The following is a 23715-nucleotide window of genomic DNA, read 5'->3' as shown; positions in this document are numbered from 1 at the left end:
TGCCCACATATTCCAATAAAGGTTCTTTTGGAATCATATATATGAACACAATACAACTTTTGTCCCTCCAAATGATCTTGAGGCTTTAGTCTATGTTTGTAAGATTTGTGTTTGAAAATCTAATGTATTCTCTTTTATTTATAACAAGCTCAATATGAAAACACGGAAGTACCTACCTTTACTGGAAATTTCAACTGGTTGTACACTTCAGAAACAAGGAGATTGTGGCTAAGTGTCTTTCTCATCTTCATAATTCGAACAATTGCAGCATCAATTTGATACTGTCTGTCTTGAAATACTCTTTCTGTAGTGCTTGCTTGTTCCTCAACCTAACAAAGAAGTTTTAGACTTAGGAATTATACCTGAAGTGAAACTTAATTAATTATACAAATTGTATATTTTAGGGACATAACACACAGCTAATACTTTAAATATGCCAAATTACCTAAAAGAACCTTATACAGGAAATGACAGAATAAACCCTACAAACATAACTCCTTTCTGTCCTAATTATATAGACCTGTACCTATGAAGTAATGCCAATGTTAATGGAAAAATATCATCTTTGAGTTGCTTTTCTAGAAGTAGGGCCAGCTGATGCAAAATTTATCATTTTCTTTCACTCTGTTCTCGAAATCTTCTAAATAAGTCACAAGGAGTTATTGACCAGATTTCTGTATGACATTAGCTTATCTATAAAATGATTGACCGCTGACTCAAGCATGGTACTAACTAGCTAATCAAAGTTAAAAAAAACTTTTTTTTGGTTAATATATAAATCAGAAATGCATACTGTTACTGCTTACATTCATTCAAGATTAACAGAAATTTAGGTATTTGGGAGTCAGTTTACCAATTTTAATGCTAAAGAAAAAATGTTCATCTTTGGCACCTAAATCAAAAGAATAGTTTGGGCTTTTTGCAGTTTCTTTCTGTTACAGCATAAACATTTTAAAAGGACATGGTAATTTTCTAAGGGAATATTATGCCTTTGATGTGAATGTGAACAAGACAGGAACTTCTTTAAGATACTGACCTCTGTCCCATATTAAAATTTTCTCAAGCCCTGCATTAAACCTATTAGGACTGAAATCAACTGGTTTGAAGAAATGCTGTAGTTGTTGGTTTTCTTAATAGAAGTTTCTTACAATTTCAAAAGGCAAAAACTAACAAAATAGTCACTGTTAAAGAAATACTAAATCATTCAGATTTTTCATCAAGCAAGTTGGCAAAGATTTTAAAAAGAAAATATCTTTAGTGCTGGTGAGGGCACCATTAAGACAGGCAGTCATGCTGCTAGACAGAATGTAAATTGGTCTAGCCTTTCTGGAACACAATATGACATAATGTATTAAGACTCTTAAAATGTTCATACTTTGACCCAAAAGATCTACTTCCACGAAGTTATCACAGGAAAGGCTCAGAAAGATTAAGATTTAGGTACAAAGAGGTTTCTTGCAGTTTTATTGATAATACTAAAAAGTTATGAATTTAGTTGCCCAGAAACAGACACTGGTTGAATAAATTATAATATCCATATAAAAGAATATTATGTGGCCATGTGCCATTTTATCAAAATATTTAATGGTATGGAAACAGTCTAAAGATTTAATGTTAAACAAAAAAAGCAGTACATAAAACTGTTGAGTATCAGGCCCAACTGTGTGTACCTCCCCGCCCCATAAAAATACAAAATCAAATACTGAAATACATTGAACTAGATATAGTCACAGAATATATTAATGTTAGTGGCAGTATTATAGGCAGAAAAATCTTCTTTATAATTTTTTATTATGAACACATATAATCCAGTGCATGAGGACAAGGAGAATGCAAAAGAAATACCGTTTCTTTCATCTGGATTTGATTGATCTTTATCCTGAAAAGTTTGTGTTTGAAATCATCATTACAAATGAACTTGTCACCATCTTCGATATCTTTGCCCTTTGGATTTTTTGCCAGAACTCTAGCTTTGCCACAGGCCAAAGACTGCAGTGTTCTCCTTAATTCGCCATCCTCTGAAGAAGAAATAGTGGCTTAGTTATTTGTTGATAGCTCATCAACAAGAACACCTATATTCAACCTCAATCTAGCTTCAACCCTATCCATCTATTAAAACTGTTTCCTTTTTCCCCCAAGGTCATCAACCAATTCCGCTTTATTCTATCCAACAGCTTTTTTCCAGGTCATCCTCTAAAGACTTCAATTATCATTCCATGTGGATAACTACCAAATCTTCAGAAATGACATCTCACTTCTTTCCAGTCCCACATTTAAAGAACACCTTCACCTGGCTGTTTTTACTATCTTCAACTCCAGTATGTTCAAAATTTTATTCACCATCTTCCCCATAAAACTGTCCTCTTTTTAACTGTTAGTCATGAAGCTACCAGCCTACTTAGGTGAGATACCCGGAAATCATCTTAAACTCTTCCTTCTCCTCCATCTTTCACGTACCTAGTAAGTTGTTGCTTCCTAAGAGATGCCTCTTCTCCGTTCTCATTGGCCTCATTCTAGTCTAAGCAAGCCCCTTATTACTTTATCCCCACTAGCTTCTGGACTGGAACTTCTTCATCTCTGAGCTGCCCTATTGTCTGCTGATTCCAGTTAAGTTGTCCAAATAAGTCACTTCCACTATGTCACACACTTGAGACCCTACAATGTAGGTTTCATCTACTAGATTTGTAAGGCTCTCCATGATCAGCCTCTACCCATCTTACCTTACCTACCTAATTTTTATCTCCCTATTCCGTGCTGCAGATAAACTCTTCATGACTCTTACCCACACTGCTCATTCCTACTTTCAAGCTTTTTCTCACAATTATTTCCCCTTACAGCATATGCCTTCTCCCTAACTAAAACTTGAAGGCCCAGCTCAAGTTCCACCCCCTTCATGAAGGCTTTCCCAACTGTGCCAATCCAGTGATCTTTTGCTTCACTGAATTCCTAACACACTCCTAGTCAGCACCACAGATTGATACTTATTGGTTGTGAAATTATTTCAAATGTCATTCCCCCCTTTCCCAGTGGTTACATTATGAGTGCTGAGGAGAGGGATTATTCCTCTATATTCCCCCAGAGCTCTTAACTTAATGGAGTGGACATAGTAGACACTAAATAATGCTTGCTAATCAACTGATTCAACACAAACCTATTCCGGTAGCCTGCTTGATCTCTTCTAAACTGAACTCTTCTCCCTCATTAAACATTAGCAGCACCAGTGTTTGAAAAAGAGACACCTGGAGTTCTTTTTTACCCTGTTGGAGAAACAACAGTGTTTAGCCATCATTTAAAAAAACAACACACATAAGAAAAATTAATCAAATAACTAATCTCTTACAGGAAAAAACATTTTAATCAGTGGATTTAGAAACACAGATTAACATTAGGCGGAAAAGCTAGTATGTTCACTGTAGGGCTTAGGTATGGTGTGATCCTACCTAAAACAGGAGGAAAGACTGGGTGACCTTTCTATAGGTCTATTTTTAAACCTTTATAATTAAAACTGAACAACAAAATAATGAAAATTAATAATTTAGCCTTATGTATCATTACAGATATTTATTGAAAGCAGCAAGAAATCACTATTTCAAATACATTTTTTACATTTTTGATTCAGGTAAGTCATGAAAAGCTGCAGGAACCTTTTGAAATTAGATGAGAACTGTTCCCCTTAACACCCACTCTATTCTCTAGCCCCTAGCAAGAAATGAAGTTTCCTGTTAAGAAGTGGCAGTGTGAATTCTGCATCTACAAGTGGGGAAAGGGTGGGAGAAAGGGTTTTCAGTTTGTAGCAGGGCCAAATCAACTATGGAAAAGACCATTCTTATAATATACACAAACCTGTGACAAGCTATCACTGTCATGCATTATTTAGGATAAACTTATTAAACAAGTAAAGAGAGATGACCTCAATATCAAAGATGAAAGTGAAAACTAAGTTTGGGGAACACCCAACTTACCTCTTTAAATTCTGCCTTTAGCACACAGTGTCCTAGGGTTGACTGCCACTGAAGTTTCCTGCCACTATGTTTGCCTAGGTAAAATGTCTTGAAAATCTCCTGAAGTTTTACCATCTACAGTACATTAAAACAAACAAACAAACAAACAAAAAAAAAAAAACCCAAAAAAAACAAACTTTATTTAAGCTCTGTGTCCAATATCACATTAACCACCTTTTATATTGACCTCATGTATAATAATTTCTGGATGTTTTTAAGACTTTCCAGTAGGTCCACTGATCACTGATGTAAGGTAATGATCTCCCAATGACCAATCTAATGGTATTTATCATTCTTCAAACTCTTTGCTCTCTTTGCAACATTTAATCATTCCCTCTTTTGAAACATTCACTTCCAATGCCTTTTGTGCCACTGCACCATGCTGGTTTATCTCACTAGTGCTTCTTCACTGGCTTCCTTCACAAGTTCCTCTTCCTACCACCAAATGAGAGCCCTTTCCAAAGTTCTGCCTTAGACTTTTTCTTCCCGTTTCTACATTTTCCCTCTTAATGAGAGAGATCTACTCCCTGGGTGTCCATAATTATCTCCATGGAGGATTCCCAGTATCTATCTCTCTAGTCTTACCCCTTTTCTAAACTTTGGTCCTGTGTTAGACAGGAGTTAGGATGGATTAGTTAGGATGGATTTACTTAAGCACCCATCACTTAGCAATCCAACCCCCAGGTGACAGATGAGCAAGAATTTTCGAGAGCTGGGCAGAGTGGTGAGTACTATCTGGGGAACTGAAAGAAGAGTCAGGGAAATTGTCCTCGAATAGAAACTTGGCATCAATAGCTATGCTGTAATGATATTAGTATAAGAGTAATATAAACATAAGAGTAAAATATTAAAACAGCTGGCATTTGGTGTTGGTATGTTTACTGACACAAACTTTTAAAAAGCATTTATTTTTCAGTGACAAGCAAAATAGAAGTGTCACGTATTTCTACGCTTATAACTCAAATCCTAAACAGCATTCTTACCTCTGGTGGTAAATGGACTTCCATAGGTACATATGTTGGCCAATAACCCATTGTCAGAATATTCACAGTCAATTCAATATTTCCAGGTACATTCTGGTTCTGCATATACTACAATAAGATGAAACACACATACTGAGATCTGAAAACTAAAAGTGCATACATTTCATGTCAAAATAATGACCCATTCAAGAAGTTCCCCATTATAAAATTACATGCGAATACTGACTATCTCTAAAATAAAAGACAACTATTAAAAGGACTATAAATAAAGCCTATATTAAATACACTAGAAAAGTGCATTGGTTAACATTTTGTTACAATGTCACATGAGGATCATGTGATCTTATTACAGGCATTATCAACTTAAGTAATTTCTCACATACAGCTGGGCTGTTGTTACGGAATCTCTTCTCCATTCTTTCCCCCATACCATCTGCAGCCCCCACCTTTGGAGAACCCTATGTGGCTTGGAACACCTTGCAGCAACCCCCAATCCTCACCCCACCAGCCAGCCCAAGTCTCCGGTTTTTCACTTGCTCCACTGCCTGTTTGCAGGGGGTGACCTGAAGTGGGGAAGGAAGAAAAAGGGGAAAGGGCAAAGCAGATAAACCCTATTCTGTAGCTACTATAGGACCCATGATCCTATTGACCCTGATCTTTCTCTTTAGTCTTCCACTCTCATTTCCCACCATAGCAATATAGTGGTAAATAAGTCATTATTAAAACCCTGAGAGGAAAATATGACTTGCCATAACTATACCTATGCTCTTAAATATTTCAAAATCACCTTCTACCAACATCTGCAAAACTGTGGATCTAAGTTTTCATTCCCAATGTCCCCAGAGGCCTTACACAATCACTCTATCACCTCTCCTCCCTTCCCATTGCCACCTTTGAACATGCAAATCAACAGTGATTTATGCTGGAGAAAGCCCTGTACTCACTATTTAGCTATTACAGCTTTTCTTGTCCTGACTTCAGTTGAAAACATTTTATTTCTAATTTTGTGTTACATTAGGTGTACATTGAGAATAAATTATGAAGTAGGTCAAATACACTTACATTTCATTGATGATTTTTTCTCTACTGTGAATAGCATCTAAGTTGCTATGAAATATTTACAACAAAATCATGTTTCTATTTATCCTCTTCAGTACAAACCACAGCAAGGAGATAACTAAATGTATTTAAGCTCAAGGAATTAAGTAAGAGTTTAACTCACTTTTACCTGTTTGAACTGAATCATGATGTCTTTAGAAAGTTCCATGTCTTTAAACATTCCTTCAAGTTTGCTGGTGAAAGCAGCTCCACATTCTATTAAAGATATTTATAATATTTTATAATATTTCAAAGTGGTTACAAACAAAGAACTTAAAATTGAAAAAATGAAATGCAAAACTTACTTTACCATGAAATATGACCTGTAATTATTCATAAGAATAAAAAAAAAATCCTTACCCCAAAGCACATGCCCCACTAATTGATAATCAAACTCTTTAATCCTATAGTAACCTTACCTACTATGTAGGCATAAGATAAATGGGAAATTTTTATGCAAATAATGAAAACAAGAACAACGCCTTATTTTTTAAAAATTGCAACAGCTCTGGATATGTACAATAGGTTGGAAACCTATGACCTTACTCAATTTACGTTTTTATCATATGTGCATACAATGATAGACAAAAGAGTAAAAATTAGGCTGACATTTTCTTTTAGAAATCAAAGAAAAGGAACAGAAAGAATGACAAACATACCATGTTTAAGTTTGGACAGCATTGATTTTTCAGCATCTACAGATGCACTCTTCCCAACTAACAGGCGCTTAGCTAAATCTTTCTTATAGAAGGCCTCAAAAACATCCTTGCCTATATTAAATAATAAAACACAACTCATAATATTCCAATAAAAAGTACTGACAAAATTGCTTCAAAGTGTTTAATAAATCACACCATTACTCCAAGTTATTTAAATTTATACATTTTATCCATGTTTGTTAAATGCAAAAATCATTAGAGGTAGACTTTTGCATTAGACACTTCTAAAATTCTTTGTTATAAAGAATTAAGACTGCATTAATTTTTCTTTAGAAAAGCTTTAATCAACCAGTAGCTTTAGCATCAATACTCTGGAGATTAAAACAAGTAACAAAATCCAAGGCTTGTAATAGTGGAAAAGTCAAAACACAAGGCAATTAAACAACATTCCTCAAGTACCCCCAATTAATTAAATGCAAGGAGTATAATAGAATTTAAAATCTCTAACTACCAAATAATACTCCCTCCAGGTTTAGTATACTTGCTCATTTCTCTGTTCAGTGCTTTGTTCTAAAAGAAAAATATTAAAACAAAAATAAACTTACCATAGATAAATCTAAATATGATCATAATTTTATCCAACATCTTTTCAAGTTCCTCATCTGTAGCTTCTTTGTTGCCAGCACGAAGCTTTGAATCTACATACTTAGCTAAAATGAGGGGAAAGTTTGTTTAGTGATCATGGGTAACTATGATGTACTAGGCATTACACATACCCAAACAGAAGTATGATACACTGAGTTTTTCAATGCTTCAGAGGTATACATGCATTTTTTAAAGTCTCCAAAATCAGGCAGATCAAGTGACTTGTTCAGTGTCACAGAGCTAATAAATACCAGAGCCTGAACTCAAACCCAAGTCTTCTGGCTCCAGATCTAATGTACTTTCCACTAGAGTGTCCATTTTACAATGATGGTCAGCAATCTTTACAGAGTTGGAGGCAAAATCTGCAAAAATTTTAAGGATAAATAGTAGACCAATGAAATTTCACCCTTTTGCAGAAGACCCTAGACCTTCTCAGGGTACCTCCTCTTCTGACATTAGGGGGTACTTGGGTGGGAAAACCTGAGAAGCACTATACTTCTATACTAAATGGGCCCAGAATATTAGGTTTGTTTTTGTCCTGGACATATTTATTCCCTCTCTCACTGGCAACTGTACTTTCCACTACCCTTTCTTGTAGCCCTAAGTGTGGACCTCTAAAATTGCTGTAGGCTGCCCCAGCAATAAATTGCCCCACCTCTAAATTGCTGTAGGCTTACAGCCAAACCTCAAGTTTAAACTGACCTCAAGTTTATTATAAATAAAAGTAAATAGGGTCCAATGTACTGTCTTACAATGAAAGAACATTATGTTTGACAAGTGGGCTTTGAGCTGTTCTTTAATTTGAAGGACTTATTCCTTACATCCAGGTTCTTAGAAAACACCAGTTAAGCAACCTCAAATAAATGAGGAGTTAATATATTACAACCTTGTCAAAATTTCAGATTAACTGAAATTTTATGAACAAAAGAAGAACATAACTGGAAAAAGGGACTAGAAAAATACCTATAAGTTCCGCAGGTTTGTTTGGTCTTTTGTTAATGAATGTTTCAAATGCTTCTTTCATGGCATTGATAAATTTTTCATTCTTCAGAAAACAGACATCAATTATATGGTCAACCTTATCTTTAAAATCCAGCAATTCTTGAACCATGGTTTTATCTTTTTCAGGATTAATTACAATAGTGCTGCCAAATGCCTAAAAAGAAAATTACCATTTTTTACTAGAACTGAATTATCTATGATGAACAATCCTCAAATCATATTTTAAGTAGATATACATAGTTTTATATTTCAAACAAATTCAAGTAAAGCTGTTTACTAAATCAGGAAAAGAAAAATAAAGTGATAAAACACCCAGAATGACACCATTCATCTATTAATATAATCACGAAATAAGGAATGACCAGTGGGTATACAATATTTTAACGGGGCATAATTATAAGTCTCTAGGCTCTTTTCCCTACTTTTAAAGAAATCAGCTTTGATTTTTTTTTTAAATGGCAATCTGGCTTCAGTGTAAGATTTAAGAAAGGAAAGGAATTCTGGATCCAAAAAAAGTCCCCTTTCTTTTTCCACATTCACTGCTGTAAGTATTGGAGCTACAAATCACGGTAGACATCAAAAAGGTAACTGTATTAATGCTAATTTGCTATACAGCTATTATTCTCAGGATGACTGCTCTCAAAACTCCCATTACTTAAAAAAAATAAAAAATAAAAAATGAAATGGGCCGGCCCAGTGTCTCAGGTGGTTGGAGTGCCGTGCTCCTAACGCTGAGGTCGCAGGTTCAATTCCCACATGGGCCAGTGAGCTGCGTCCTCTACAGCTAAGATTGTGAACAACAGCTCTCCCTGGAGCTGGGCTGCCTTGAGCAGCCATAGGTTAGCGTGGGATGCTGTGTGCTGCTGTGGGCTACTGTGTGCTGCCGTGGGCTACTGTGTGCTGCCATGAGTGGCTGGTGGCCAGCGTGAGTGGCCAGCAGCTGGCGAGAGCTGCTGTGAGTGGCTGACCGCCAACTGGCGACCGACTGCCTCAGCTGGGAGGAGCGCAAGGCTCATAATACCAGAATGGGCCAGGGAGCTGTGTCCTATATAACTAGACTGAGAAACTACAGCTTGAACCAGATGGGGGTGGGGGAGGCGCAGGCGGAAGAAAGGGGGAAAAAAATTGGATCTAACAGGTACGAAATACTTGCTGATATGTACTCTGGGTATATAGATTATAAGCCATGAGAGAGAGAAAAAAATCATGGGTTAATTGGTAATACCTTAATGTATTCAATCCACTGTTGCAAGAGAACCTGAACTCCACCTCGAACTCTACTGAAAAGCTGATACAGGAGAGATAAATCTTGAATTCGGTTTTCATCAAGAAGGTTATTTAAACCTGAATTTTGAAACATTTTCATATTAAAAAAGTGAGCGAAGATGTCAGCTATTTTAATGAAAATTAAGTTAAATTATTATTGCAATACTGGTCTGAACTATGACTAATCTGTGAATTTTAATAGTGATTTGCTTTGAATTAAACCCAAATAGACAATCACCTTTCCAAGTGAAAATTATACATAGGGAGCTGTAGCCTATATAAAAATAAAAAATAATTGTGTAATGGTTTGTACTATTAAGCATGGTAGATCAGATGTATAAACCAATTTATAAACACTGGTTTACATAAATATACATTATAAATACCTCATATATACAGTAGCCATTAGTGTACATTAGTGTACATAGCTATATTTCAGACTATTGGATATGGCCTGTGGTATATCAAAACCATACATTAATAGGCCAAGTTTAAATGAGGTTCTAATGTATTTGATTTTCAGAATGAAATAATAGTATAACTGTATTAAAGTTCTAAAATATATCCATTTTATACAAAAGAAAAGATGGTTGGAGAGAAAGGTAAGGCTTTTGCCTATTTGTGGCATTGTCAAAGTAAATGCAGGGCATACTCTAAGATAACTTACAAGTGCTCAGTTTTATATGCTATGAACAAAAGCACTTCAGTGCAAAAACGAATGCCTTTCCTTACTGTAGTCTCACAAAGTCAGTCACAAATTCCCAAGTTCCCAGTTTCTTTATTGGTATTGGTGGAGCCCTCTCACTTTAGCTCCCATATCTTTAAGTTAAATAAAGAAGCACCTTTTGAAAGTTTAGTGTGATGAGTAGGGAAAAAGGATTGTGTCCATCCTCAGAAATGCAGCCACCACATGCTACCAAACTTTTAAAAGGGTAATCTTTAAAATCTGTTTCTAATTGTCTGCTGCTACCATTTTAGAGGTAATCTGGTTTATAAATTGCCCATTACCTTTCTGAAGAATTGCTGTTAAGTGTTCACCTAGAAGTTGTTTCTCTACAGTAGCAATTAATGACTTCCTACAAGGAAAAAAAGTTTAGAATTATTGAGATTTGACTTTGCTGAAAATTTAAAGCCTTTTCTTGGGGGAGAAATCAAATAGCTTGTTTTATGTTCATTTTAATATTCCTATCCTATGTATAAATTTATCGGTGCTCAGAGTTACTCTACTTTATGCCTAAAAGGAAAAGACAACATATTTCAGAATTTTATTTATATCATGAAACAAATATTTCCAAGGTCTTCTGTAGCTGGCTTTTTCCAAGTTTCCCTGCTTTTATTAGGAAGGTAAAGAAGTTATCTATGCTGCTTTCAGGAACTTCTTGCTTGGTAATATTTAGGGAAGCACAGACATAGTTTGTCCTATGAACAGCCACTGAATTGTAATCGGCCTGAAAATTTCAAAGATCCCATCAGCTTTAAATACTATGTTTTAAAATTACATCCTTAATACATACACACAACCCATTATCAAATCCTTGATCAAATCTAATTAACTAGGGGAAATAATAACTTGAAGTTTGCATTATAAAAACAATTGTTAAAAAAAATCTCAAATCACACCTGAAAATAGTTACTAACATATTTGGGGATGCCTAAAGTGCCTTAAGTGATTCAACAACACAGGTTAAGGCTATTAGGCAGAGCACATAATACTTACTGGGTGGTCTGATCTAAGTAAGTAATAAGTCTGTCTGTTTCTTCTTCTAGACGTTTGTTAACATGATGAAGATATTCAGGAACCTACAAAGATAGTTTTTTATATTATTGTTTTCCTCCCCATAAATCATTCAGAAAATGTCAAGTCCAAAAGATCCTGGGAGCAGCCCTGTCAAATGTAACAGGGTTGAATCATATGTAAAATTATAGGCAGAGTTTATGATCCAGAATTCTGGCCTTTAAGAACAGCGAAAAGAAAGGAGTACCTAAGTGAGAGAAAAGCATCACAATGTTGGGAAGATAAATGCGAAGAGAAGCTTATGTTCTATAAAGTAAAGTCTATTGTGAGATACCGTAGACTTAATCATGGTTTTTAAATACCTCTCTTTCCTGCATTAATTTTTGGCCTTCGGCTGCGTAAAGCCGGTTAGTTTCTTCCAAAAATCGTTGTTCAAAAGAATCCTGATAAATCTGGGAGGGGAAAACAAAATAAAGGAGTTTACTTATTCACTAAATATTTATTAAATGTCCTCTAAGTGAACAGCACTATGAATGTGGTTTTTAAACATCAAACTAGGGATAGCCATCAGTTCTGTATTAAGTGAAGTAGTTAACTTACTTGCAAATCAGAAAGCATGCTTAAAAGGCTTCGGAGTAAACTTCTATCAATTGCTTCACCATTCCTTTCCCTCTCAATCAAGAGAAGAATGCCATCAATTGTCTTATTCTGGACTTTCTGATCACTTATAATATGAGCCCTAAATAACTCCAGTCCCATGTCCCTAAAATAAAAAAATATATGTAATCTAAATTAATTGAACAACAATACTACTCTGGAGAGGCTTGCTTAACTTCTCACTACATGTTAATTAGGGCTCCAGGCTTTGAAGCAGCAATTGTAAAAGGATAAAATCCACCCATTTAATTTTAAATTACATTATTAAATTAAAGTACACAGGAAACTCATTTTTTCTTTAATGAGAACTGAAGCTAAATTCCTGCCTTCCTCTGTAACTAAATTTTGTTTATTATCTCCTTTGGTGGATTTTTTCCTTGGTCAAATTAAGAGATAAAATTAGTTCAAAGTTAAAAAATGGTCTTCATGTACTGGTAATGAAGGCTTAATTGGTCATTTGTCATCTGGCGTTAGTACTCAAAAATCAGTGAACTCTGATAATTACTGTAGGTAGATGCTAGGTAAATGGTGGGAAGAGCTCATTATACTATTCTATTTTCATGTATACATGGAATATTCCATAATAATGTTAAAAGATAATGAACAAACTCTTGATCAGCAACAAAATGATGCACACTCATATAGTCTAGAGCAAACTTAAATTTCCTTAGTTAACCAAAAAAAAAACTTTTTCATAAATGAGTGTAAGCTCAGGGAATGTTAGCTATATCCAATATTAGCAAAAGTAAAACATTAGCTAAGAAGTTAAAACTGCTATAAATACAAGTCTAGAAGCCAAATGTGAGTTTTTAAGAGAATATTCACAGTATCACTTACTCTCTTCAATTAGTATACTTAAGATTTGATTATGATTTGTAATAAATCTTTTCATAATTTTTTTTCTGGCATCCTTACCAAATGGAGGGTAGCATTGAATTCTGAAGAACATAAGTTCTATCCAGAAACAAAAAAATGCTCCTAATCATGATCTGCCAATAAAAAAAAAGAAAGAAATCAAACATTTTTTATACTTTGTGAAGCTGAAATATTTGTTCTCGATAAAAATTGCAGGATTTGCATGAATATATACTAGACTAGTAGGATCAAACACAGAGATAAACATCTATCTAATGTCCACATCATTTTTATTAAACTACTCTATTATCTTAATCCTCGCTGTAGTTTCCAGGAAAGGGACATTTAAAATGATCCCATGACTTCTTTGCAACTTGAGCAATAACTGAAAACATAAACAGGGAATGGGGTGGGGGGGGAGGAGATCACAGTGCTCAGGGTAAAGCTGCCTTAAATTGTACATGTGAGGTTTTGGACAGGGGGATGGATTTTAAGATTTTTAATTTACAGAACATAAAGTATAAAGTAATACCAGATTAGGGAGAAAGGAAAAGGTTGTGATGTAAATAAGCCAAAATACAGGACCATCAAACACCTTCACAGGTAATAGAATAGTGAGTGGGATATCCATCAAGACTGAGAGACAAAATGTAACGTTTTTAATGAGGTAAATACTTTTTGGTTAAGTGTGTCAAAAACAAGAGCAGATATTGGGGCAGGCCCCTATTGCAAAGTTTTCAAAGCTAACATTCCTGTATTTGAAGAAATATAATTTTAACTATAATATTCAGCTGAAATGTAATACTTTATCCAGCTTACCATTTGTCTACAGTGATTCTGCCAGCATCTATCGATCTTCTTTAGAAAAAGAACACTATCCAACGAATCCATGAGATGCATGTCAAGGATATTTTAAAGTGCTTAGTACAAGTAATACATGTGATGTAAGAGCATATTTGTCTTAAACATGGAATATTCTACATACTAAATGAAACTTAATAACACTTAATTATAGAACAAAATGCTATTTCTTAAACTACAGAAACAATTTAGATCCCACTAAAAAAAGCCTTTAAAAACAAGTCTTTAACATAATTGAGCATTGTGTTTTCAGTTTATGACTTCCTTTAGAAGATTATCTTTCCTCAAATGGAAATTTTTTAGGACAAAAAGGGTAAAGATGTAAGGACATCTTATTTATACTAGTACTACAATGTAGATTTAGGCCCTAATTAAAGCTGAAAAAAATCAGAATTTATTTTTTCTTTCTCTAGAAGCAAAACGAACAAAAATAACAAATCTATAAAACACAGGTATTCCATTTCAAGCTGGATTAAATAGTAAGGGACAGAGAGGGAGGAGAAGATAAAAATACAAGATGTTTTGTTTTTAAAAGGATATTCTCTGAACTGATGAATTTGTGCTTTGATGTGATCTTCACAAATCTGTCTCAGCTGTTTGTACAAGTTTGCAGAAATCTTGTAAGAACAGAGATTTTCTACAGCCTGCAGGATTAAACACATACTTGCTCAAGGAAAGAATGGAAAGCCTCTCAATTATTTACATCAAATTCTTATTAGTTTGCAATTTCTACAACGTCAGCTTATTAAAATGTTATGCATCCATTTAAAACACAAAGTAAAACACAAAATTTTATCAATGTGGGTGGTGAACTTTTTCATAGCCAATGTACTGTACCAAAAAACACCAATTAATATACTGATTATGGCTGTAAAAGGTAAGGATGGAGGGAATCAAGCCAAGTTCCCCCCATGAAGACATCCAATTTATAACACCTGCTACATATGAATGCTGTCTTGTTCTTAAACTGTTAATTGTTTTCATAAGCAGAAATCCACTGTGAGTTTAAAAAATAATTTCACCAACTGTTTATCAGAAGGGTTGGGCAGTCTCACCACAATTGAATTAAAATTTATTTATACTTTCTTTGGTTTTCCTAAACAGAACAATGCAGAAATGATTGCTAGCAGTATTATAAGTATGATATAATTAAACGTCAAGGATTTCTCTTGAACATTTCAGTTTAAGAATACTTAAATATAGGTTTTTAAAATTTGCACAACTGAATAAATATTAATTACAGAAGGAAATGACTGTATTTTTACTTCATTCTAATAGCTGAATTGGTCTTCTTTTATACCGAGATCCCCAAGGGACAAACTTCAGATTTCAGTGAGTTTCTCGTTATGTATATCAAAAGGTTTTCAAATTTAAAACAACAGCCATGATAAAACTCTTCGGATGAACTTTGATATAATCTACAATTCCAGCTAGTAATGAATGACTTAAGTATAACACCAGGATTCCTTTCTCACCACAACAGAAGGCAAAAATTCCATTAACATTAACTCGAAGGGAGCACCCAACTTGTTGGTTGGAGTGGAATTTTATAAACATGTAGTTGGAAGTTATATTCCCAGTATGCGGGTCCAGTAAATGAATTAGCAAATGAAAAGAAAGCTTAAAGGAAACCGATTGCATCACTGGAGGAGGAAAGAAGTCACTAGATCTCACCAGGAAACAGCACGAGGAAATTACATCCAGTAGCTGAGGAATAAGAAGGCTAAGTCTCCACTGGCCACTTTCCATAGGGCCTTGGGTTAGGCCACAAACGCCTAAAGGTGTATTTATGTTTATTTCATGTGTCTCTCTGTTCACACTGGTCCTCTATGGAATCTCCCCCTTCCTCCTTTAATGTTCTTCCCTTTGTATTTCAGTGTTCCTTCTGAGTGACTCATTTTCTCAGCATTTCTCATTTCCCTGCTTAGATTTTATCTTCCTTCTTCATCTTCTCCACATTTCCCACATTTCCAAGTCCTACTTCTCCATTCCCTTCTGCTGTGTTCCTCCTTCTCCCATACAGTAGTTCTCAGTGCATCTATTTATCTTCTCACACAAGACATCATATTCCCTTACCACTCAACTAGGTCTCACTTCTTCCAATAAGCTTTCCTTAACTGCCATAGCAACCAGTGACTGACTTGGCAGTATCACCAATCATAACACACTGACTTGTCACGGAGTCAGTACTATATCTTTTATGTGTATATCCTGTCCCCCAATTCTCCTTAATGACAAACAAGGATGATATGCTAAAGTCTCTATGTTCTTTAATACTTTGTGAGCTTTGAACCAGGTGAATACAGTAAGTACTCAAAAAACTAACATACCTATATCTAGCAATGTGTTCTGTACATAGAAGGGGCTTTTATAGTGTAAGGAGAAAACTGGCCAGAAAACATACAATTACAATACACTATGCTAGGTGCTATGATGGGGATAAGAGGAGTCAAGGCCCCTAACCCGGTCTTTATGGCAGGGGCATGTCAGGAAAGGCTTCCTGAGCAGCGGTAAAGAGGTGGAGTCCCAAAGACCCAGAAGGAAACGGATAAAGACCTAGTGGGAATAATGAGAAAGAGATAATTAAGCTGGGGTTTATATCTATACATCCCAACTTGTGTTTAGTTGGAGGATGGTTTAAGATGTTAGAGGAAAGAAAAGCAGGAAAAGCAGGAACATCTAAGGTAAATTTTGAAGGTCAAGTTGGAAGAGAACACTCTGCTTCTCTAATTTAGCCTTGACTATTTCTTAATATACAGACCAGATTTAGTCATTTTCTTTCCTCGACAACCTTCCATCGAGCTCTTCATGTATTGTTTGTTATAGAGAAATCTCCTAACAGGTATAAAAAAAAATACAAAGAATTGAACAGTAAAGTGTGATGCATGGTCTACTATCATTTTATGTAGAAAAGAGAAAATGAATAAAAACACACACAGTTGTTTTTACATTCATAAAGCATCTCTGGAAAGATACCCCCTAAACTAATAATGTTTGCAGAGAGGGGAACTAAATGGGATTTGGAGGATGGGGTGGAAGTGAAACTTTTCACTACATGCTCTGTAATATTTTGGGGACTTTGAACCAGGCAACTAAATACATTAAGTATTCAAAACAAATATTTGCCTTGCCCAATAAAACACTTTCTTGCCTACCACCACACTTTTTAGCATGGCATCCAAGGCTTGATCTCAACCATGTTAGTCTCATGTCTGTTTAGAATATTCTACACACCCTGTGATCTAAACATTCTGCTTTCCTCACTTTTAAACAAGGTTTGGAGCAGTCATGTGTGCTTAAATGAGTGGCTTCCAAAAATTTTTGATAAGCCACAGTAAGAAATACATTTTGTCATAATCCACTGTACATAAAATAAAGTTATATAATTGAAACAAAATCTTCATGAAACTACATTTATCATTACTCTGTGTGGTGTATTCTGATATTTTCCATTTTATGTCTTTAAAAGAATGCTGGTCACAAACTACTAATTTCATGAACCTACTAGAATATAAGCACCTTAGGAGCAAGCACTAAGTGATCTCTATATGCCCATGGCTTCTGACCAGCTTAGCACAAAGTAAGCAGTCATTGAGTCAACAAGGATTGAGTGTTTTCTAAGTATACTTTTAGGTGCTGGGATAGAAGCATGAATAAAAAAGTTAAATCACTACTTAGGAGTTTGAGATAAGCTCTATTTTATTCCAGATCTTTGAAATGCACTTTTAAAAATGTATTATTTTACATTTCACTAAACACTTTAGAAGTCCCTGAAAGTTTGATCTAGTGCAATTATTACAAAAATAACCTTGTTTCACATGCAACTATAGGTATTACGCAGATTCTAGATAGTTATACAACTCTCTTAAATAAAACTCTTTTCACTGAAGCTCACAATCATTACTGGTAAAAAAAAAACCAAATACTACCTTAAATCCGTTTTGAAGGTAATAAGGTATAAAATAAAAACATTCTAGCAAGGTTTTAATCTTTATTCCTCCAAATCCTAGGCCCTCCTCTCCAAAATCCATACATGTCACATCAAAAAATGTCTGTCTGAAAAAAAAAAAAAAACACTTCAAAGAAAATATAAACATGTAGCAAATTAAATGCAAAACTACAGTTCATGAAATTTGATGCTTTGGGGAATATAGGATTTAAGAAACAGCAAAGGCACAGAAGATTGCATTGGTGACAATGGAAGGAGTAGAAATGAAGGTAAGACTAGAATAAAAAATAATGAGGATTAAAATAAGGATAAACAATACAAAAAGTGCAAACAAAAAATTAAACATGGTAAGGGAGGAAATCTAGAAATTTTTTTGCTTTAACAATGACAGGCACTAAGAATGAGATTAAATTCCCACCAGGGTGCTGCACTATGGTCACTGGCCTAATGGGTTGCGTCTTATTCTTCAAACCATGTATTTATAGAAAGAAAACATACCACAAAAGTTTTCAACAACTCACACTGAAATGAAATTTAAATGAACTCTCTTTTACATCTAGTAAAAATGGTTAACTTAAGATACTCAAAATGTATCAAAAACTAAGAATTTGAAAAAAAGAAGCCAGACAATGAAACCTAAATTATTTTTTGTTTTAAATTTAGTAAAAAGGGCTTAATTAAGATTGAAATTATCAAGACTTAAGAATTTGTAGTTGTACATTTTTTTAAATAGCAGGGACAGTATTGATTAACAATTTAGTAAAAAGAAAAGCAATACATTTATCTATTAATGGACACATAGGTTGTTTCCATATCTTGGCTTTTGTAAATAATGCTGCAATATAAATAGGGATACATGGAGACGTCATCAAAATGGCGGCGTGAGGTGAGCCTCTGTAAAGCTCCCCTCGAATTTACAACTAATCGAACAACAATAACTCCACAAAGGACTCCCTGCACAGCAGACAGGAAAGATGAAGAGGCCCACTACTGAATTCACCTAAAGGTGGGCGAATCAACCTAGCTGGGTAGGAGGGAAGGGAGAAGTGCGGTGATGGAGCCGCGCAGGCGGGCGCAGGACGCAGACCTAGCTCCGAGTTCCGAGCTCGCTGCATCCTGGAACTACCGCAGCTGGGGGAGAGGGAAGGACTCGGACTGCTAGGGCTCCGATTATGGCCCACAGGGCTGAGGGGGCAGCATATAACACGGCTGAACCCAACGCTCACGGCAGAGACCTCGGAGCAAAGACTGAGGGAAGAAGGCTGAAAACAGTGGTTGAAGCCCTCACTGCATAGCAGAGAACGGAAGCCTTAGGCATTGAGCCTAGCCGCCCCCTCCCAACCCTCCCAGAGCTCGCCCTGCCCTCACCTGCCCATTGCTAGAAGCAGAACAGTAACAGTGTCAGATCAAAAGAACAGAATATTTGCTGTTCTGAGAACTGTGAACTGCAGACACAGATTCACAGCCCAACTAGTTCTGGCAAAGGGGAGGGAGATGTGAAAGCAAGACCGGCTGTGGTGGTGGTCCCAACATTTGCTCTGGGCCACCTTTCACAACTCACCCCGCCCCCGGCCCCACCTATCTGGGTGGATCCCTGCAGGAGTAAACAGAACTGCTGAAACATACAGGCACTGAATCTGGTGCAGGAAGAGCTTTGGAACTTCAAAAGCTCTCCGCATACCCACACGGACACTGCGCCCTGTGACCCAGGCGAACTATTAACAGAGGAGAAGCCCATCTCCCAGGGAACCCCCCCATTGTGTGAGAAGCTGGAATAATGCAGGGAAAACATAGCACTACAGTATGAGAGAGAAAAAAAAAGGCTGCAGACGGAGAGAAAATAAAACATTCTACCAACAAGTACTGGGAAACAAAAGAAAGACCTCTTCCTATCACCCTGTTGCAGAAGCCACTCCTATAGAAGTCTAGGAAGAGAAATAATAAATCAGTAATTGCCATGAATAACCAAGGCAACAAGACAGCTCAGAAAGAAAGTAAAAAATCCCCAGAAAAGGAAATTAAAGATATGGAAATATGTGACTTAAATGACAGAGAATTCAAGATTGCAGTTCTAAAAATACTCAACAAGATGGAAGAAAACACAGAAAGGCAGTTAAATGAACTCAAAAACACAATCAAAGTACAACATGAGCATCTTACGAAAGAGATTGAAATTTTAAAAAAGAACCAAATAGAATTTCTGGAGATTAAGAATTCAATAGAAGAAATTAAGAATGAAATAACCAGCTTTGGTAGTAGAGTTGACCAGATGGAGGAAAGAATCAGTGACATCGAAGACAGAAACCTAGAAATTACAGAGATGGAAGAAAAAGGAGACTTGAGACTTAAAAGAAATGAAAGAACTCTACAAGTACTTTCTGATTCCATCAGAAAGAGCAATATAAGAATAATGGGCATACCAGAAGGAGAAGAAAGAAAGAAGGGAACAGAGAACATATTCAAACAAATTGTTGATGAGAACTTGCCAAATTTGTGGACAGAACTGGATCCTTGAATCCAAGAAGCCAATAGAACACCTAATTACCTCAATCCCAACAGGTCTTCTTCAAGACACATTGTATTGAAGCTGTCTAAAATCAACGACAAAGAAAGAATCCTCAGGGCAGCCAGGGAAAAGAAGACGGTAACCTACAAAGGAAAGCCCATTAGATTATCATCAGATTTTTCAGCAGAAACTCTACAAGCCAGGAGGGAGTGGAACCAAATATTCAAACTATTGAAAGAGAGAAATTATGAGCCAAGAATAATATATCCAGCAAAGATAGCCTTTAGATATGAAGGAGGAATAAACACCTTTCCAGACATACAGAAGCTGAGGGAATTTTCTAATACACGACCTGCACTACAAGAAATACTAAAGGAGGCTATTCGACCAACATCAACAGGGACAATTTGTGGCAACCAAAACATAAAAAGGGGGAGAGTAACAGCCTGAACCAGAATATGGGAATGGAGAAAGTAAGTGTGCTGAAGAAAATGGAATACTCTAAATATCAAACTTTCTTTCACATAAACTTAAGGGTAACCACTCAAAAAAAATCCAGAATTGAAATATATACTGTAATAAAAGAAGAAACAGAGGGAAACATCATAGAATATCACCACACAGAAATAACAGACAACAAGAAAAAGGCAAAGAAACAATGGAGACACAGCCTTACCAGAAAACTAAAGAGAGAATGACAGGAAATCCTCACATATCGATAATCACCCTAAATGTAAATGGACTGAACTCCCCAATAAAAAGGCACAGAGTAGCAGATTGGATCACAAAACTAAACCCAAGCCTACGCAGTCTCCAAGAGACACATCTCAGCTACAAGGAAAAGCAGAGACTCAAAGTGAAAGGGTGGAAATTGACACTCCAAGCAAATGGTACCCAGAGAAAATCAGGTGTAGCCATACTGATATCAGATAAAAAGACTTCAGGGTGAAAAAGATAACAAGAGACATAGATGGACATTTCATAATGGTAAAGGGGACTATACAACAAGAAGACATAACAATCATAAATATTTATGCCCCCAATCAGGGAGCACCAAAATATAGCAAGCAACTACTAACAGAACTAAAGGGAGAAATTGACCAAGCCACAATTATACTAGGGGACTTAAATACATCATTGACAGCTATGGATAGATCATCCAAACAGAAAATAACGAAATAGCAGCCCTGAATGACACATTAGATGAAATGGACATAGTTGACATATATAGAGCACTTCATCCTAAAATATCAGACTATGCATTCTTTTCTAGTGTACATGGAACAGTCTCAAGGATAGACCATATATTGGGACATAAAATCAGCCTCAGCAAATTTAAGAAGATTGAAATCATACCAAGCATATTCTCTGATCACAAGGCTTTGAAATTGGATATCAACTGCAAAAAGAAAGTAGGGAAAAACACAACTACATAGAGATTAAACAACATACTTTTAAAGAACGACTGGGTCGAAGAAGAAATTAGAGGAGAGATCAAAAGACACATAGAAACAAATGACAATGAAAATACATCCTACCAAAATTTGGGGGATGCAGCGAAAGCAGTTTTAAGAGGGAAATTTATATCACTATAGGCGCATCTCAAGAAACAAGAAAAATCCCAAATAAATAACCTCATGTTACACCTTAAAGAACTAGAAAAAGAAGAACAAGTGAAAGCCAAGGTCAGGAGAAGAAAGGAAATAACAAAAATCAGAGCAGAACTAAAGGAAATAGAGAACAAAAAGACAACAGAAAAAATTAATGTGACAAAGAGCCGGTTCTTTGAAAAGATTAACAAAATTGACAAACCCTTGGCTAGACTCACTAAGATAAAAAGAGAGAAGACACTAATTAACAAAATCAGAAATGAAAAAGGGGAAGTTATCACGGACACCACAGAAATACAAAGGATCATCTAAGAATACTATGAAGGACTACATGCCACCAAATTCAATAACCTAGAAGAAATGGACAAGTTCTTAGAAACATATAGCCTTCCAAGGCTGAGCCATAAAGAACTGGAAATTCTAAACAGACCAATCACCAGTAACGAAACTGAATCAGTCATCCAAAACTTTCCCAAAAGCATAACTGCGGGAACAGATGGCTTCACTAGTGAATTCTACCAAACCTTCAAAGATGATCTAATACCAATCCTGCTCAAACTCTTCCAAATATTGAAGAAGGGACAGTATTCCCTAACTGATTTTATGAGGCCAACATTACCCTGATACCAAAACCTGGTAAGGACAACACAAAAAAAGAAAACTGCAGACCAATATCTCTGATGAATACAGATGCAAAAATCCTAAACAAAATTCTAGCAAATCGAATACAACAATGCATTAAAAGATCATTCATCACGACCAAGTGGGGTTCATCCCCGGGGCACAAGGATGGTTCAACATCTGGAATCCATCAATGTGATACATCACATAAACAAAATAAAGGACAAAAATCATATGATTATATCAATTGATGCAGAAAAAGCATTTGACAAGATACAACATCCATTTATGATTGAAACACTGAATAAAATAGGTATAGAAGGAAAATACCTTAACATAATAAAGGCCATATATGACAAGACCTCAGCTAATCTCATAATTAATGGTGAAAACCTGAAGCCCTTTGCTCTGCGTTCAAGAACACGACGGGGCTGTCCCCTATCACCTCTGCTTTTCAACATAGTGTTGGAAGTCCTTGCCAGAGCAATCGGGCGAGAGAAAGAAATAAAAGGCATCCACATTGGGAATGAAGAAGTTAAATTATCACTCTTTGCAGATGACATAATGCTATATATGGAAAACCCTAAAGACTCCACCAAAAAGCTATTGGAAACAATCAACGAATACAGTAAAGTTGCTGGCTACAAAATCAACGTACAAAAGTCCATTGCATTCCTATATACTAACAATGAAATCTCAGAAAAAGAAATACAAAAAAACAATTCCTTTGCAATTGCAGCAAAAAGAATAAAAGACCTAGGAATAAACTTAACCAAGGATGTGAAGGACCTATCTGCTGAAAACTATAAGACATTTTTGAAAGAAATTGAAGAAGACACAAATAAATGGAAAGACATTCCGTGCTCATGGATTGGAATAATCAACATAGTGAAAATGGTCATATTACCCAAAGCAATATACACATTTAATGCAATCCCCATCAAACTCCCAATGGCATTTTTTAAAGAAATAGAACAAAACATCATCAGATTTGTTTGGAACCACAAAAGACCCCGAATAGCCAAAGCAATTTTAAGAAAAAAGAACAATACTGGAGGTATCACACTCCCTGACTTTAGCTTGTACTACAGGGCTACAATAATCAAAACAGCATGCTATTGGCAGAAAAACAGACACATAGACCAATAGAATAGAACTGAGAACCCAGAAATAAAACCACATAAATATGGACAGATAATTTTTGACAAAGAAGCTAAAAACATACAATGGAGGAAAGACAGCCTCTTCAATAAATGGTGCTGCGAGA

At 35.7% G+C, this 23715-nt stretch overlaps 1 protein-coding gene across 11 annotated transcripts in view; it reads right to left on the bottom strand.

The window, feature by feature from the left end:
* CUL4B (cullin 4B) overlaps positions 1-23715 on the bottom strand; it is a 105613-nt gene that overhangs the window by 5752 nt on the left and 76146 nt on the right. For 6 of the 11 annotated variants that reach the window (XM_033103172.1, XM_033103225.1, XM_033103248.1 and 3 more), the window contains 18 exons: positions 14303-14406; positions 13721-13790; positions 12962-13035; positions 11990-12152; positions 11752-11841; positions 11372-11454; positions 10663-10730; positions 9614-9732; positions 8350-8542; positions 7347-7451; positions 6742-6852; positions 6207-6298; positions 5485-5547; positions 4985-5092; positions 3963-4076; positions 3152-3257; positions 1846-2018; positions 177-329 (listed from right to left, as the gene is read on the bottom strand). In XM_033103172.1, the coding sequence (XP_032959063.1) occupies positions 177-329; positions 1846-2018; positions 3152-3257; positions 3963-4076; positions 4985-5092; positions 5485-5547; positions 6207-6298; positions 6742-6852; positions 7347-7451; positions 8350-8542; positions 9614-9732; positions 10663-10730; positions 11372-11454; positions 11752-11841; positions 11990-12152; positions 12962-13035; positions 13721-13790; positions 14303-14406 (1989 nt within the window). The remainder of the gene's footprint in view (positions 1-176; positions 330-1845; positions 2019-3151; positions 3258-3962; positions 4077-4984; positions 5093-5484; positions 5548-6206; positions 6299-6741; positions 6853-7346; positions 7452-8349; positions 8543-9613; positions 9733-10662; positions 10731-11371; positions 11455-11751; positions 11842-11989; positions 12153-12961; positions 13036-13720; positions 13791-14302; positions 14407-23715) is intronic. The other 5 variants (XM_033103194.1, XM_033103213.1, XM_033103205.1 and 2 more) reach the window with 3 other exon arrangements.

The sequence above is a fragment of the Rhinolophus ferrumequinum genome, chromosome X (assembly GCF_004115265.2).
Source record: "Rhinolophus ferrumequinum isolate MPI-CBG mRhiFer1 chromosome X, mRhiFer1_v1.p, whole genome shotgun sequence".
Lineage (NCBI taxonomy): Eukaryota > Metazoa > Chordata > Mammalia > Chiroptera > Rhinolophidae > Rhinolophus > Rhinolophus ferrumequinum.
This window is presented reverse-complemented; position numbering and strand designations above follow the sequence as displayed.